A 17,854-nucleotide genomic window follows, 5' to 3' on the forward strand; every position below is an offset into this window, starting at 1 on the left:
CACTCCTGGGCACATACCCAGAGGAAACCAAAACTGAAAAAGACACATGTATCCCATTGTCTGCAGCACTGTTTGCAATAGCTAGAACATGGAGGTGACTTGGATGTCCACTGACAGATGAATGGATGGAGAAGTTGTGGTGCATATACACTATGGAATATTACTCAGCCATAAAAAGGAACATCTTTGAGTCAGTTCTAATGAGGTGGATGAACCTAGAACCTATTATATAGAGTGAAGTCAGAAAGAGAAAGATAAATGTTGTATTCTAATGAATATATACAGAATCTAGAAAAATGGTACTGAAGAATTTATTTATAGGGCAGCAATGGAGAAACAGACATACAGAATAGACTTATGGACATGGGGAGAGGGGAGGAGAGGGTGATATGTATGGAAAGAGTAACATGGAAACTTACATCACCATATGTAAAATAGATACCCAATGGGAATTTGCTGTATGCCTCAGGAAACTCAAACAGGGGCTCTGTATCAACCTAGATGGGTGGATGGGAAAGGAGATGGGAGGGAGATTCAAAAGGGAGTGGATATATGTATACCTATGGCTGATTCATGTTGAGGCTTGACCAAAAACAAAAAAATTCTGTAAAGCAATTATCCTTTAACAACAACAAAAAAATAAAATAAATACAAATTTTAGAACATACAAAGCTTAGAATGAGATCCCTTTAATTATGGTATAGATTCTAGAAACATCAGTTCATGCTTTTACTTACTGATAAAAACAGAAATTTCAGATTTTTCATAAGGTAATACTATATAATCTGATATGTTAATTACCAAAAGACTGATGCTGGGAGGGATTGGGGGCAGGAGGAGAAGGGGACGACAGAGGATGAGATGGCTGGATGGCATCACTGACTCGATGGATGTGAGTCTGGGTGAACTCTGGGACTTTGTGATAGACAGGGAGGCCTGGCGTGCTGTGATTCATGGGGTCGCAGAGTTGGACATGACTGAGCGACTGAACTGAACTGAACTGATGTACTAGGCAATGAAGTTAATGTTAACTGGGCACCTGAGAAATACCATGTCCTCTTTACCAGAATTTTCTAAATAACTGAGGTTTAACTAGAAAATCCTTTCAATTTTAGCCTTTATCTTCCCAAGAGCTTTCAAAGCCCCTTTCTCAAACTGGAAAGATGACATTTAGGACTACACATCTTTGAGGAAATCTGTAAAAAAGAACAATTTTGCTCAGAATCATCCATCAGGCTAATTAAAATAACAGAAAAACAGCACAGGTGAGCTGGACAGTTTAGACTGGCAGCTTATGGATCCTTCTCCCATCTGAATCAGGACTATTTTGTACTTTTCTGCTAAATAATTTTTCCATGACACAGGCATAGAAGGCATGGAAAAAAAAAAAAAGGCCTTACATTTTAAGTGTTTTCCCCAGGGTCTTAGAAAATGAAAAATTTCACAATGAAACTGATTGCTTAGAACTACAATATAACGTGACCACTTTTCTTTCTCTAGTTAAGTGTACACCTGTGGAAATAATGTAACTTCCCAAAGTTATCCAAGATCTTTAGTAGATTCGGAACCTGAATCTGCTGGCCTGAGACACTCTGAGAACTGCGTGAGTTAATCCAATCACGATGCCTCGCTCCTACCCAGGCCAGTTGTCTCTCCCACTTCCAGTGCTTTGTCCCAGCACCTGGGGACAATGCTCTGTCTCCAAATCCTGCCCCAAGGCAGTCAGCGGAAATGTCTCTTACACTGATTTGGCCTAAGGGTAGGCAGAATTTATGCATTCATTTAGCACACATTTCTTGAACATCTGTTGTGTGTCAAGCTGTGTATTCAAAGATTAATTAGACGTAATCCCTGTGAACTAGTTGGTCCGGTGTGTGGGCAGGGTTTTCTGACGGACAGCAGCAGCTTTTCCATGTGCTAGAGAACATTCCCTCCAGATGGATGGATGGACAGATACAGAGATTAAGCAGCTTTTTTTTTTTTTTTTTACAAAACCTGTCAGTTAATACTTATCTTAAAGTATCCAAGCATTAACTAGCCTTTGCAGTGGAGTTCCTGAGCCCTAGTCATTTCACCTGTTTAATGTTCCTTCTGCTTTGCTGTGTAAGGAAGCACGTTTTACTGAAGAATGAACATTTTTAATTTCAGGAAGAGACAGAGTCCAGGCTGAAACCCACAAATACCATGGTAACCTACTTAGCGTACCTAACAACATCACTACCTTAATGAAGATACCCCTTGCTAATGCTAGAGGCAAACAGCTATTTATTAACTCAGCCTCACTCAGGTTAGAATCTGTAACTGGAGTAATTGCCCTTAATTATACCACAAAATGGAAGTCACAGTTTAAGAGGTAGAAGTGTTGCATCTTCACTATAAACTTGCAATGCAACCTGGTTTTTAAAGGAGTTTGGAGAGGATGACTAGCAGCAGTACTGCTTCCCTGCCCATTCCTGGCTCTGGGGAGGGTATTTTCTTTTGAAATAAGTTCAATAAATCTACATAGGCAGCAGCACTCGCATTCACAAAGAAATTTACTGAAGCACAGTCAGTACTCTAATTCTGTAGTATAATCTAAACTGAGCAAATGGCATATTTTCTAATATTTCAATTTTCAAATTCATCAAACTCTGCTAGTTTTAGAATAGCTATTTTGTTCCTTTTTCTAGTTTTGCTGGTGTACCACATCATTTTATTAATCTTTTAAAATTGCAGTTCAATTTAGAAAAAGCATGCGGAACAGGTAATGGAAATGAAAAACTTTACAATTTTGCCATTAGGGTGCTTGTTTGCATCGAGGGACAGACAGTGCAATGAAGCTAATGGCAGAACCTATCTCATGGAGCTGTTGTGAGGTTTAAATGGGTTACTACAAGGAGAGTGTCCATGATCTGGACAGGTAATAACCATGCAGTGTGTGTTACAGTCATTTTGTAATGCTGAGAAGACAGCTAACCCTGAGGTTACTTTCTTTCCTCCGGGGTGGAGGCTTAGCTGCATGGGGAGAGGCTTCCCTGCACACACTGGTCGTTTACCCTCAACCCCCCAGACCGGTTAGTGAAGTGTGGGCAAGAGCACCTTCCTTACACGGTGGCGGGATTCAGTGTGAACGCTCATGGAAGAGCCCCAGTCCCTACAGAGTAGGCCTCAAGTAAGTACCTGTTCATCCTAAGCTTTCTGTACATGCTGACAGTGACTTCTCTTTCAAACAATAAAGACCAACCAAAACAAAAGCACACAAGCCAACACACACAAAACAATCCCTCTTTCACCCCAATTCTGTATTTTCTATCACTCCAAGAGGCAGGAGAAGAAAGAACCTTCTTCAGAGCCAGTGATTTACAGCCAGTTGCATGGTGGCCTCTCTGGAAGGCTCCCTAGGTTAACACCCTGTGGCTAGAACCACTCAGAGAGATTAAAAATATTCATCAAATATTTGTTTTACCAAGACCAACTTATTTTTAAAATCCATTAATAAGTAAGCCAGAGGCCTTTGGTGATAGAATTAAACACGCTACACATCCCAAGACACAGTGATCGAAGACTCCACATTTTACAACAACCAAGGACTCAGAGTGAGGCTTTGCCGTGAAGAGGACAGCGGCCCTCTGGTTGTCCCGATGGCACCTCCCCGCCTTATGTTTAGAGTGTTCAGGCTCAGTGTTGGGATCCCACGTGTGCATGCACCACCAGCCCTGGAACGTGAGCCACAGCCAGAGGCCCTCCTGTCGTCTAGAAGGACCTGATCCATATCATGTCACAAGGCACCACCTGAAGCCCTAGAAAAGAAGATCTCTGCCATGAGAAGAAATCATCGGGGAAGGGGGAGGACCTAGAGCAGCTGGAGTGCCGACCTCACCAGCAGGAGCTGCTGAAACCCTAAGACCTCAATCCTCTGACAAGGGATGCACTATGTGGGGAGCCCACGTCCCCCTGGGGCATACCTTGGTCTGCACTGCCCAGTGAAGACTGGGCCACCCTTCATTTCTCCTCCCGCCGCCACCCCCCCCCCCCCACACACACACTGTTGGTCTCAAGGGAAGGGGCAGGGGACTTGGATCCAGGAAGACTAGCCACGAGTCTCAGCCCTGCCCCTTACTGCCGAACCATTTGCCCCTGTTCATCTTATTTCTCCATCTGCAAAACAGGGACAGTATCCACCTAATAGGTTGTTTTGAGAGTCAACTGTGGAAATGTGGGTAAAAAGCTTAGCCCTGAGCCCTACAGTAAGAGTTAAACACAGGGAGCCCAGTGGCTCCAGATCCTGTACCATGAGTGTCACCAACCATCCCAGGCAGGGCAAGGTACCCTGAGGACCACTGTGGCTCTCAACTCCCACCACACAGGCTATTCTCCAGGTTGCCGGGGCTACTACCAGTTCCTGTCCCAGCAGGAAGAGGTCCATCTGAACTTGTGATGCTCGGCTGCATCTGTTACGGCTTGTGCTAGACATATAACATTCACCATCCCCCCGCCCCCCCAAATGGTAACCAGGGAGTTTGCATGAAATTTGCACTGCTTCTTATATCACATGAATGCTTCTGTGCTACAGAAACACAATGATATTATATACACACACACATATTTACATACATAACAGGTGGCATGATTTCTAGAATGTAGTTCATGCTCAATAAAGTCACTGAGTAATTTTAGTATCAGTTCAGGCCACAGGGACCCCTGGTGATATCACAGCTCCTTAAAGGTCTTCCTGGAGCCCTGGGCTTACACTGGCAGTGCCTCTGAGAGGTCTTCTGCTCCACCTTCAACCCCCGATGCCCATGGCCATGTACCTTTGGAAGCATCAGTCCCATGACCTAGGGTTCCTGTGAAGGCCAAGTAAGAGGACTGATATGGATACACCTTGGGGCTCCACTGTGGTGCTCCCCCACTGGTGCAGGGGCTGAAGGCACAATGGGTAATAACAATCTCTGTAGACAGACGAGTTTGAGTTCAACAGCCTGATGATCTTCACCAGTGTAAGCCAAGTGAACGGTTTTCTCCTGTGTAAAATGGGCACTACGGTAGTGCCGACCCCCTCAGAGGGTTGTTATGAGAATTAAATGGGAAAATGCAGAGAGAACTCATTACAAATTGCCTAGCACCTGTGAGTGCTTGATAAATATTAGTGGTTATTGTTTATAATACTATTAATAACAAAGCAGCAAGGTTCATGGATGATTTACCTCCTTTCTCAACACTGGAGAAGTCTGGAGGGCACCCCCCTCACCCACATCCCTTAGGCTTCCTGGAGCTGGTGGGAAAACTGCATGTAAATACCATCCACGCTGTCCTGGGGAAGCCAGGCTGAGAATCGCTGATGAAAACAGTTGAAAACGGAGCAGCAGATGCTACAGAAATGCTGGCCATTAATGGAAATTTGGGCATTTTTACTTAGGGAAAGGAAAAACAAAGAAATGCTCTCATGTACTAAAACAGATAATTACTTGGAAGGGGAAACATAAACATGGCAGGTTTGGTGAGTCACTGGGAGTTTATGGTTTAAATAAATTCTTTATGGCTCTGCCCCCAACTGGCTTCAGCTTTGACTATAATGTTTTCTTCAAGCTAAACACTCTGATGACCACACACACACGTGGGTTTCAATGCTGGTAATTTAGCACTGATTGAAAAAAAAATTTTACATATTTAAAAATACAGAATGAATATGCCTCTATTCTGCTTGCCTGAGTACTCCATGGTAGATATGAAGAGGTACAAAGACCTTGGCCACAATGCAGAGCCCATTACCATCATGATGAACAAGTCAAAACTCTTCAGTCTGCTTCTAGACACTCGGGATAACAACTGTCTTATTCCCCTCTCATGAATTTGGAATTTGAGATCCAAATGAAAGGACCAAGAAAATTATATGATTTGTTATTAAATAAATATTATGAAGGCAAAACAACAGATTTTTGACATTTTCAAAGAATTCTTTCAACCTCAGCATTTTAGACTTTAATATTGCAAAAGATGACTTTTTTGCACCAAAGTGCAACTGACAGAAAAAATTCAGACATATTACATTTTTATGTGCTTATTTTAAATCATTTCAGAGGAAAATGATATACAAATAATTTAATTTTAAAATCTGTTTCCTTAAAACAGTTTTGTTTAAAAAAATCCAAGAATTCTCTGGATGGCATATAACAAGTTCATAGTAAAAACCAGGTAATCCTGAGGTTTCTGTGTTTACTTTCTTGTTGCTATCAGTACACTGAAAGCTAACAGCAGCCCATTAATATGAACTCAAAATGATCTAACCTGCTGACCCAAAATGGCCTGTGGTCCACAAATGACTGCAAATGGCAATTTCGAAATATCACAAGTTAACAGCTGCTGGTAAGCTCAATGCAGCTATATTTCTTAGCAATGCCATGTCATTACCTTCATTTTTTCTTAATTTCTCTGGGTTGTGTGTGTGTGTGCATTCCCTACATTACTGAGGTTATCTTCGGGATGGAGGATGTTCAAAATAGGAATGAATAGCCTGTGCCCTCACTCCACCAAGAACAGAGTCCCGCCATGTCTATGCAGAAGCAGGTGGCACCAAGTAGGGGCATCTGAGGCAAGGAAGGTTCTTTCCCTAAACTGGTTCTTATGTTGCTGAGAGTACCAGTTTGGAGACTGAACACTCAAGTGCCAAGAGTGATCTCCAAAAGACCATGAGGAAAGGCGTTAATTTCCTAACCCCCATGTTCCCAGCTCCACACGGACCTTTTGGCTTATGAGTAACCAGACTGCAATACATTTGGTTATGCTTCTTTTCTAAGAAATAAAATGTCACTATAGCTACTGAAGAAATTCTGTACATAGAATAAGATTCCTGTTTTCATCTTTTTTTTTGTCCACACTGCATTTGATATATATCAAAAAAGAAATTTACTTATACTCAAAGCAAGGATGACTAGAATCTCTAAGGACCACCTGAGAACTTTGCAACTCTGTTCTTTTACTTTGCTTTCTAATATGTGCAGGGAATCTCATCTTCAAGCGTATTCGCAGTCTTCCAGATTTTTATTAATCTACTTTTATTTTAGTGGCCTTGCCTCAATCTTATCTCATTTAGGAAAAACTGGAATGGAAAATGCAATCTACTTCCACTCTGGTACTTATTTTTTAAATAGAAATTCGATTCTTAAATAGAAGAAAAAAATGTAGTCTGAATTCTACTTCTGGTGCAAGTAAGATCTCAAATAGTTCATTTATTACCTGTCACCTCAGGCTGTGCTTAGAACACTGAAACAAAATAAACTAGTAATACTTTACATTTTGCATGATGAATTTTTATGCTCCCTTTTAAAGAAATAAAAATTCTTTTTCCCCCCCATCAGTCAGGGACTGAAGACAGGTATCACTAGCTTCATTTTGTAAATGGAGAAACTGAGGCAAAAAGAAGTTAAGGGACATGCCTCTAGTCATTTAGAAATTCAGTAACGGATGTGGGATTACAACAGAGAATTGACATCCCTGTCCAGAACTACAACTGCCTTCCGGTGATTGAGGGTTATAAAAATGCCATTTACCCAGCAAGGATGGTCATGTGAATTGGAGACTGATCCAGAGAAGCAAAAGGAAATGAACACCAAGGGTCTTTTGTAGGCCCTGAGTTAGTTAACATCTATTTCATTTAATTCAACAATATTCTCTGAGAAATACAAGCAGGAGTTGTTCTATAATAGGCGTGTGCTCACTCCTGGAGTGCTCATATACTGTGGCCACTTTTATTTGTTGCCCAGTGTGTATTTTTTTACGGTTTCTTCATGCAGGTTACTTTTTGTCCCTCTCTAACAGTGAACTGGCAGTTATACTGCACACATTACAAGCCCCCGCCGCCAATTTTGCTGGCTAAAGGGAAAAGTGTCATGGGCACAAGGGCTGATTTAAATGGAGAGCAAGCGGCAATTATCCAGTTCTGTTAGAGCCCTCTCCCCATTCCCCACTTGGCTGGAGCCTTGCTTTAAAATACATTGGCTGTCTGAGTAACCTGAACAACAGATTAACCATAAATGCATTCCTGGAACTTAAGTTCCTCTTGCCTCAGTGCTGTGTACAATCATCAGGAACAGGGTCCCACAGGGTCAGGATGAGAGTCAGCATCAACTCAAATTCTGTTAGGGCAGCATCAACATTTTGTTTCAGTAACACAGACAGATGCAGCTTCAAAATCATCATTACAACATTATACTCTTAAAATGCATGAGCTGATCTTGTTATTCTAATCCCTGTATGAGGTTAATGCAGTATTATGAAAATGTTTACTTTTGGATATATGTTTTTCTTGCATATAAAGGAAACAAAGACATTTGGATCTGTGCTAGATCTGTTAAGACTAACAGAATTAATCACTCTATAGCCAAACTAACATAATTTTTGTTTTTCTGCTGAAATTAAATAAAATCTCTTGTGCTATCTGCTTGTTTTTTCACATTTATTTATTTCCTCAGCAAGATAAGCTCCTTATAGGCAGGCTACATACCTCACAAGACCTAGCACGCTGTAGTAATTTAAAAAAAAGTTGATGATTGAGTGATCATAATCTAAGTGCTAGGGATAAACTTAGTCCTGCTTTGAGGCTGCTGCATAAATATATAATCAGTGATCTTGGACTGGGAACCTTGTGGGTCAAAATCTTGAATATGTGGGAAACAAGTGTCTTGTTCAAGGGGAAAACTTTCCACACAGCAAGTCCCAGTGAGCCGGATGAATTCTAGGTGGACTTACCTTGAAGCAAGGATTTGGGCAAGGTGCCCTACTGCTTTCCTTTTATTTCCATGGAGTAGTAGTGAAAGTCTCTCAGTCGTGTCTGACTCTTTGTGACCCCATCGACTACATACAGTCCATGGAATTCTCCAGGCCAGAACACTGGAGTGTGTAGCCATTCCACCTTGTCCAGGGGATCTTCCCAAACCAGAGATCGAACCCAGGTCTCCCGCATTGCAGGTGATTCTTTACCAGCTGAGCCACCAAGGAAACCCTTATTTACATGAAGCAGCCCAAAGTTTAAAAAAAAAAAAAAAAAAAATCCAGTGTAAAAGTACCAGAATAGAATGCCATTTCCATGAAGATCCAGGACATTCTGTTTCCTGAAGATTATAGCTTTGGTTTCCACCCAATCCTGAATCCTTATCGCTGGTCTCCATCCTGAGGCTCTCCGGCGTGAGGTTATATGGATTGATACTCTTTTAAGACTCATCCAACCTGTTACCTTCTGAATAAGCCCTCTCTGTTCAATTTTCGGCCTAAAGCATATGCCATTCTCCTACCTTCCCTCAACACTCTGTGCTTATGTCAGCCTTTCACACTATGATCTGCCATCTCTTCTACCTATGCCCACCAGACTCATCTATTCAAGAACTAAACAATGCTGATAAATGCCTCCCACTTTGCAGGTGCTCAATAAATAGTAGTGCCTTTTTGAGGGTTTGAAAATACATTTTTGGCCAAACAGTATACTTAGAAATCTCTGGGCCATGTCAGATTTTTTTGATTGTGAGCTCTATAAATTAAACATAATAAACCAGCACATCATAGATGCAAAACCTTAGGGGTTTTGGCCATTAAGTGGTCACTCTTAAGGAATGTTAGTATCTTTCTTCCTCTATATCAAAAGTAGAAGCTAAAATATGAAGAAAAAAGGAGAACACTCTCTAATCATTTACAAAAGACACCTTTTTGAATAGGATTTAGCTCACAAAGAATCTACAGAGATTCACGGCTTTAAGGTGAAAAAGGTGGGAGTGTTTCTGGACTAGAGTTCAGCTTCTAGTTCAACTCCTTTATTTTATGGATATGGAAAACTTGGGAGCAAGAGTTTAGCAGCTGAAATCAACTCAACTCTCTAATCTGACAATTACCAAGCGCGGCGTTATGCATTTTCATTGTTCTGCTGCTGCTTCATGTTTAAAGACTCAGATTACTTGCATTGGCTGCCAAGGACAGTGGTAAAACTCAGACACTGTGGCACTCCTTCCAAATGCCCACAGTGACCGGTGAGCCAGGCAAACATGGGAAAAGAAATATTTTGAGAGCTGACAGCTAAGTAAGTACACGAACACCACAGACTCTGATTCTCACCTTGGCCACAGAAGGATATATGATATTTTGCCACATCTATAACAGAAACTAATTGGTGGTTAATGAAATCAGTACACTGCTAAAGAATGTGAACACTTTTCCCAAAAGCCACAACTAGAAACCACTCTAGCAACCACAATTTCAATTAAAAAGACAGCTGTCATTTTGGAAGAAAATGCTGTTCCTTTCACTGGATAGGCCAAGTTTTAAAGAACTTCAAGGGGAGCAGAATTGACAAAGACCTAAGCACAACTATTATGATCTATCCAATGCCAAGTGTTTCTCCCTAATCTTCAGGAGTCAAGAGCCAAAGTCAAAGGCTTGGATTCATGGGACCATTCACGACAACAGTTCAGTTTCAAAACAGTGAAGAAGATCATCCTCAAACTCAAATTAGGCCATGTTCACCCTTTTAAATCACAGGAAAATAATTCCACAAATAGAATGAGAATTTATTACGTTCTCTATCCCCATCACTTTGATAACTTCTCAGAATACTGACAAATCTAATTTAGAAAAAGATAAATCTGGACTCTAGCTCATAAAACTAAGAAAAATACTATTCCTAATGGTGAGTTTTCTTAAACTGCCATTTAAATTTAGGCAAGTCATTTATTTAACAAGCCAGGTTTTTCCCTTTTTTTATGAGGGAAGAGCATGGACTGATTACAAGGGTTTGCACTCTTTCCTGTCTGACATATCCAGATGTCTCACAACAGCGTTCTTCTTTGGACCAGCACTCACAGAGCCTCTGTTCTAAGCCTCTGTACGGTTTTCTGCACGAGGCGCCTCAGGTCACTGCCTTGCATAGGACAGTGCAGAGCTGTCAATCTCCCCATATTCTTGGAGGTAACAGTAGAGGCAGCTGCGCAGGGAGGTCATGAGGTGCTGGCTCAGATCCCAATTCTGCCACCAGCTTCAACAATGATTCGGAATTTTGCTGTTTTTCTAAATAGTACAACTAGGAGGTATTCTCTAAGGAAGGTTCTCAGGACCACCAGTGTAAGCCAAAAGCTCAGGAAAAAAAGACCCATTTACAAATGTCCCCAAATGCCAGCTCAATATATTTATCATGATTTCTGTTAGTCCATAGTTTCTGTTCTTGCCAGTAAGGTTGAGGAGTCTCCTGCCAATAAAATAATAAGCCCGTGAAAAATGCAGCCAAAAGCACATGGCATGGTAAGATGAATGATCTTGTCTGCAAATGAATATGAATTTGATCTCTAATGAATCTCCCCAGAAGAAGCCTTACTTTTTCTGTTCTTTCTATACTAGGACTCATTTCCTAAAGGATGATCACTTTTTGTTCTAAGTCAAACTATTGTGTTTTCTAGGTCTTTCAATGTCAAGTTCAAACGTGACCTGTTTCTCAAAGCTGTTCCTGTTCTTTGCAACCAAAGGGTCTCTGCACTTTATTCCCTATGTCTGCCCCCTTCAAACTCCCAGAGCACTTTTCTCCAATTCTGCTAGTGTTCTATGATGATGTGTAGGTTGATATCATGCTCCTGGAGACAAGGCAGGGCCTTCCTCTTGTTCCTGGTCTCCACTGAAGGCCCACCTTGCAACAGTGCCTTCCACACAGCGGACTCCACTGAGCGGACCTGAATCGAAGGGCCAGTGCAGAGCGGAGATGGAGGTTGGAAGGGGTCTTAAAGAACCAGGTCCCCACATGAAAGAGCAGGGTACCAGGATGCACTAAGGGGAAATGACAGAAACACTTCCACATACCCCGATTTTTGCTTCGGCAGGTGTGTGCAGGAAGGGGCAGCATGTCTACCCCAAAAGGCTGTCTTGGTTTTATGGTGATTTCCCACCTCCTTCAAGCTGAGACTCTTGTTTGAACTTTTGGTACCAGAACTTTCTGTCATTAACTTTTGCTCCACAACTGAATTATTCCTAAATACAGGTCAGCTGCCCATCTTCTGATCAGCCATTCTCAGAGGAAATGAAGTTAGGTTAAATAAATACTATGTGAAAGGCTGGATTTGATTTCTGTCACCAAGAGTGTTTCCTGAGTATGGAATCTTATAAAGAATCTCCTATTTGCTCTAGTTAATTTGATATTATGTTGCACTGCCCATAGTTACAGAGCACAGTCCCCATCTGTACATCACCACAGCTATTTCAGACTGGTAAACATGTTTGTCCTGATGGTTACTGAATATTTAAAAGAGGTTAACATCCCTTCCTGAGTCTTATTTCCCTCTGCACTCATGACTAATCTAACACTATTACACAGCAGGGACTTGAATTTGACCATTTTCCTTTCAGAGAATTTATCTCCATTTTTCTGGCTTTATGAAAGGAAAAAACAAACAAACAAGCATGTATTTATCATCTATAGGGAAATCAGGATCATTAGATTCTTAATTTAGAAAATTCCAAAAGGAGGATACAACTTTTATACTCAAACTTAATACTCAAGTGCAGGACCCAAATACCAGGAATCCTTTCAATAAGGATGAGGAGTGTTTTGGAGGCCAGAAGAACTGGCAAGACTTCATCCCATAAGCCAAAGTCATGGAGATTTCGGATGAACCCCTAGGCCCCTCACCTCTTGTTTCTGTCCTCCAGCTGCAGCGTGTACACCATGTCATCAGCAGCGTGCGTCTTGGCGTTACTGTCTCCCCATTTCAGCTTCAGGCTCTGAGGCCCCGCAGCAGCACATTCGAGCCTAGGAGGCAAGGGTGGTAACGGCCGAGTTTTTGCTTTAATGAACTGACTAAATGGTCCAGCTCCAATTTCATTTATGGCCTGAATTCTGATCCTGAAAAAAGAAAACAAATCACAAACACAGGCTTAAGAACCAGTGATTCCTCATTTGAAATCAACATTGTATGTCATATTTCTTACTTGCTCCTATAAAGTAGTATCATGGAATAAAGGAAAACCAGTTAAAATAATCAACACAAACAGTAATGGGCAGCTCGGAAGACACATTATCTTTTCCATTCCTAAACCAACAGCCCAAAACAGCACATTTTCAAGATAGTTCTTTAATTAAAAAAAAAAAAAGACCCTTGTTCAAGGGAACGTATACTAAAGACTTTCATATTTTATTCTGGCCACCCTTTAGCTGCCTCATCAGTTTTGGAAGTAAACAAGCTATAAACAATAAATGAAATTATAAGTGAAAGAGGAGAACAAGAGAGTCTTCTTCAGATTTTGACAAAAAGGACAACAGCTCTTCGATAGTGCATTTTTCCTCCTCTGTCTCCAGCCTCACCCAACAATCTCTGCTAGTCTCTAACCAACATCAAGTGTGCAGACACTGCTGGTAACAGAGTATCATTCAGAAGTGTAGAAATCTAACTGGATGCTTACTGTGTGCAGTGTTATGGGTAATAAAGACACATGCTCTCATGGTCAAGGAACTGAAAGTCAAACAAAGTGTGTCTCCCCAGGTGGTTCAGTGGTAAAGAATCTGCCTGTCAATGCAAGAAGATGCAGGAGATGCAGGTTTGATCCCTGGGTTGGGAAGATCCCCTGGAGGAGGCCATGGCAACCCATACCAGTATTCTTCTCTGGAGAATCCCATGGACAGAAGAGCCTGGTGGACTACAGTTCACAGGGTTGCAAAGAGTTGGACATGACTGAGCATGCATGCATATATAATACAATATCCCATCATCATTCCCATTTTTCTTATTCTTCTACTTGCTTACTGATTAACTGAAAAATTTCTCCAAGGTCATCAGACAACACATTGATGGCACTGCCCCATCTTTCTTCATCCTCTACACCCCTTGCTGCAGTAAGTACACGTTACTGAAGCTTGTCTCCTCCTGGCACTGGGGGAGCCTACAGATGCCTGCAGAGGCCTTCCTCCTCTGCTTCTCAGAGTAAAGGTCTCAAACAAGCCCCCACCCCAATCTCTCTGCTCTTCCTCTCCCGTAAATGGACAGTCCTCTCAATAACCTCAGCCTCTCCACAGCTTCATCCACATAAGACCTTTCTCAGATCTGCCTCTCCTCCATCTCTTCATGCCTCATTACTAGGCCTCCAGTGGAAACTTCCACCCAGAGCCCTTGCTAGGTACACACGCATTTTATTCAGCTGAACCAGCAGTGTGGTATCCCTAGATCTAAAAGTTTCAACATTTAAACCTGATGTGAGTTTGAAACAGTGTTTCAAAACCCATGATAGTAAAAAATACAGTCAAAGAGAAATTTTCAGGAAACAGATCAGTTTAAAATATTCTTATAATTTAGTTTTATGTACATCTGTCTCACAGCAATTACTGCTTATGTTTAAATAGAAAATATCATTACATATTACAATACCTAAATCCATCATATGACTGCAAATGAACCTTAATTCTTCAAATTTAAAATTACATAAATTCAGCAAGTCAATTTAATAATGCCTGCAAATTGTTAAGAAGAAAAAAAATAGATTGGTTCCAGGTGAGATGGAGTAAGCACACACCACCCTTTCTCTCCCACTGAACGGAGCTATTAAACCTGGACAAAATAAATAAAGCAGCCATCTAAGAAGAGCAAAAAGGAAATAGCAGCTAAGGATTTGGGGAAGAAGTCAAGCTATCACCAAACCAGCAGTGAATTTACCATTTTCCCCCCTCCATCATCTCCTGGCTTGGACTCAATATAGCCTAAAATCCAGGGAATTCCTTTTTTTTTTTTTTCTTTTCTTTTCTACATTGTCTTATTCCTCAGCCCTTAGCCTATTCCATCAATTAACAGCCTAAAGAAGAAAAACCACATGATCACATCCACTGATACAGAAAAAGCATTTAATGAAATCCAACATATATTTATAATAAAAATTCTCAGCAAACTAGGTATAGGAGGAAACTTTCTCAACCTGAAAGGGGAACTTACAGAAATACCTACAGCCAACATTACACTTAATGGTCAAAGACTAACTGGAAGATCAGAACAAAGCAAAGATGTCTGCTTTCACCACTCCTATTTAACATTAGGCACAAGATCCAGTTGGTGGGGGTGGGGTGGGCGAAAAGATAGAGATGATAAATAAACGTCAAGACACAGCTGGGACTACTTAAGACCACCTAAATAGAGGCATACTGTGGTCATGAATTGGAAAACTACATAGAAAAATGGTCAGTTTTCCCAAAACTGATCTATAGATACAATGTAACTGTAATAAAATTCCAGCAGGATTCTCCTTAGTTGATACAGATAAGTTGATTCTAAAATTACATGGCAAGGCAAAGGAACTGAAAAATATTGCTAACACAAATCTGAAAAATAATAAAGTTGGAAGAATCATACTATCTGATTTAGGACTTACTATAAAGTTTACTATAAAGTATCAAGATAGTGTGATATCAGACACAAACCAACAGAAACAGACCAGCACAAATATGGCCAATTGATTTCCAACAAATTTGCAAAATTAATTCAGTGAAGAAAGAACTGTCTTAACAACCGATATTGGAACAACTGGATATCAAAACCAAAACTAAATCTCAACGTAAATTTCATTCAAAAGTTAACTCAGAATGGATCATAGATCCTAACAATAGAATGCAAAATATAACACTTAAGAAGAAAACAGGAGGAAATATGTGCTACCTAGAATTAAAGAATTTTTAGATTTGATGTGAAAAGCATGCATCCAGAATGCATCGAAGACCTTTCAAAACTTGGCAACAAAACTAAAAAATGGACAAGAGACTGGAACAAACACTCCACTGAAGAGGACATACATGTGGCAAATAGGCACACAAAAATACGTTTAACACCATTAGCCATTAGGAAAATGCAAATTAGACAACAATGAGATGCTACTATCTTTCCCTAATAACGTGGATAAAATTTAAAAATGCTTAATACCATTCTAGCAAGTATAAGTAACAGCTGAAACTCCCATATTTTGCCGCTGAGAATGCAAAATGGTATACAGTAACACTGGAAAACAGTTTGCTTAGAAAGTTTCTTATAAACTTTAGCATACATTTATCATATGATCCAGCAATCACACTTCTTGGGCTGTACTCTAGAGAAATTAAAACATTTATGTTCACATAAAAACCTGCACATAAATGTTTATACCAGATCTGTTCATAATCACCCAAAACTGAATGAATATCTGTATCAGTTTGGAATGTAGCCAACACTTATCTCTGATAAAGTATAGCTAAAATTCTATCACAAAGAGCCTCCTCAGCTTCTATTAATCTAGGGCTTCATCAGGTCTCTCTTAGGTAATGCAATGTGAGTCTCTCGACATAACATTCAGTTCAATTACTCAGTTGGGTCCTACTCTTTGAGACCGTATAGACTACAGCACACCAGGGTTCCCTGTTCATCACCAAACCCTGGAGCTTGCTCAAACTCATGTCCATTGAGTCAGTGATGCCATCCAACCATCTCATCCTCTGTCGTCCCCTTCTCCTGCCTTCAATGTTCCCAGCATCAGGGTCTTTTCCAATGAGTCAGTTCTTTGCATCAAGTGGCCAAAGAATTGGAGTTTCAGCTGCAACATCAGTCCTTCCAATGAATATTCAGGACTGATTTCCTTTAGGATGGACTGGTTTGATCTCCCTGCAGTCCAAGGTACTCTCAAGAGTCTTTTCCAACACCACAGTTCAAAAGCATCAATTCTTTGGCACTCAGCTTTCTTTATAGTCCAGTTCTCACATCCATACATGACTACTGAAAAACCATATTAATATGTTGCCTAGGTTGATCATAGCTTTTCTTCCAAGGAGCAAGCGTCTTTTAATTTCATGGCTGTAGTTACCATCTGCAGTGATTTTGCAGCCCAAGAAAATAAAGTCTATCTCTGTTTCCATTGTTTCCCCATCTATTTGCCATGAAGTAATAGGACCAGATGCCATGATCTTAGTTTTCTGAATGCTGAGTTTTAAGCCAACTTTTTCACTCTCCTCTTTCACTTTCATCAAGAGGCTCTTTAGTTCCTCTTTATTTTCTGCCATACAGGTGGTGTCATCTGTATATCTGAGGTTACTGATATTTCTCCCTGCAATCTTGATTCTAGCTTGTGCTTCATCCAGCCCAGCATTTTGCAAGTGTACTCTGTGTAAAAGTTAAATAAGCAGGGTGAAAGATACTGCCTTGATGTACTCCTTTCCCAATTTGGAGCCAGTCTGTTGTTCCATGTCTGGTTCTAACTGTTGCTTCTTGACCTGTATACAGATTTCTCAGGAGGCAGGTAAAGTGGTCTAGTCTTCCCACATCTTTAAGAATTTTCCATAGTTTGTTGTGATCCACACAGTCAAAGGCTTTGGTGTAGATAATAAAGCAAAAGTAGATGTTTTGCTAGAATTCTCTTGCTTTATCTATGATCCAACAGATGTTGGGAATTTGATCTCTGGTTCTTCTGCCTTTTCTAAATCCAGCCTGAACATATGGAAGTTCTTGGTCACATACTGTTGAAGCCTTGCTTGGAGAATTTTGAGCATTACTTTGCTAGTGTGTGAGAGAGTGCAATTGTGCTGTAGTTTGAACATTCTTTGGCATTGCCTTTCTTTGGGATTGGAATGAAAAGTGATCTTTTCCAGTCCTGTGGCCACTGCTGAGTTTTCCAAATTTGCTGGCATATTGCAACACAGTATTGAAAGACTACAATAAACTCTTCTTTGCTTCCCAACATGAGTCTTGTAAAATAGCTGTATGGTATTAATGTAAGAGTTTTTTCCCTATTATTTGAAAAGAAAGAAATTTTTCTGCAACTAGAGAGGAAAAGTCTTTCTAAAAAGATAGTCATCATGGTGGTAGAAATTATTCCTTTTTTCCCTATTGAGGAAAAGGGAATTAAGCTAGAT

General features: G+C 40.6%; 1 protein-coding gene across 6 annotated transcripts in view; it reads right to left on the reverse strand.

The window, feature by feature from the left end:
• FNDC3B (fibronectin type III domain containing 3B) overlaps window positions 1-17,854 on the reverse strand; it is a 358,595-nt gene that overhangs the window by 18,166 nt on the left and 322,575 nt on the right. For all 6 annotated transcript variants that reach the window (XM_019959536.2, XM_070803254.1, XM_019959543.2 and 3 more), the window contains one exon: window positions 12,635-12,847. In XM_019959536.2, coding sequence (XP_019815095.2) covers window positions 12,635-12,847 — 213 coding nt within the window. The remainder of the gene's footprint in view (window positions 1-12,634; window positions 12,848-17,854) is intronic.

The sequence above is a fragment of the Bos indicus genome, chromosome 1 (assembly GCF_029378745.1).
Source record: "Bos indicus isolate NIAB-ARS_2022 breed Sahiwal x Tharparkar chromosome 1, NIAB-ARS_B.indTharparkar_mat_pri_1.0, whole genome shotgun sequence".
Taxonomy (NCBI): domain Eukaryota; kingdom Metazoa; phylum Chordata; class Mammalia; order Artiodactyla; family Bovidae; genus Bos; species Bos indicus.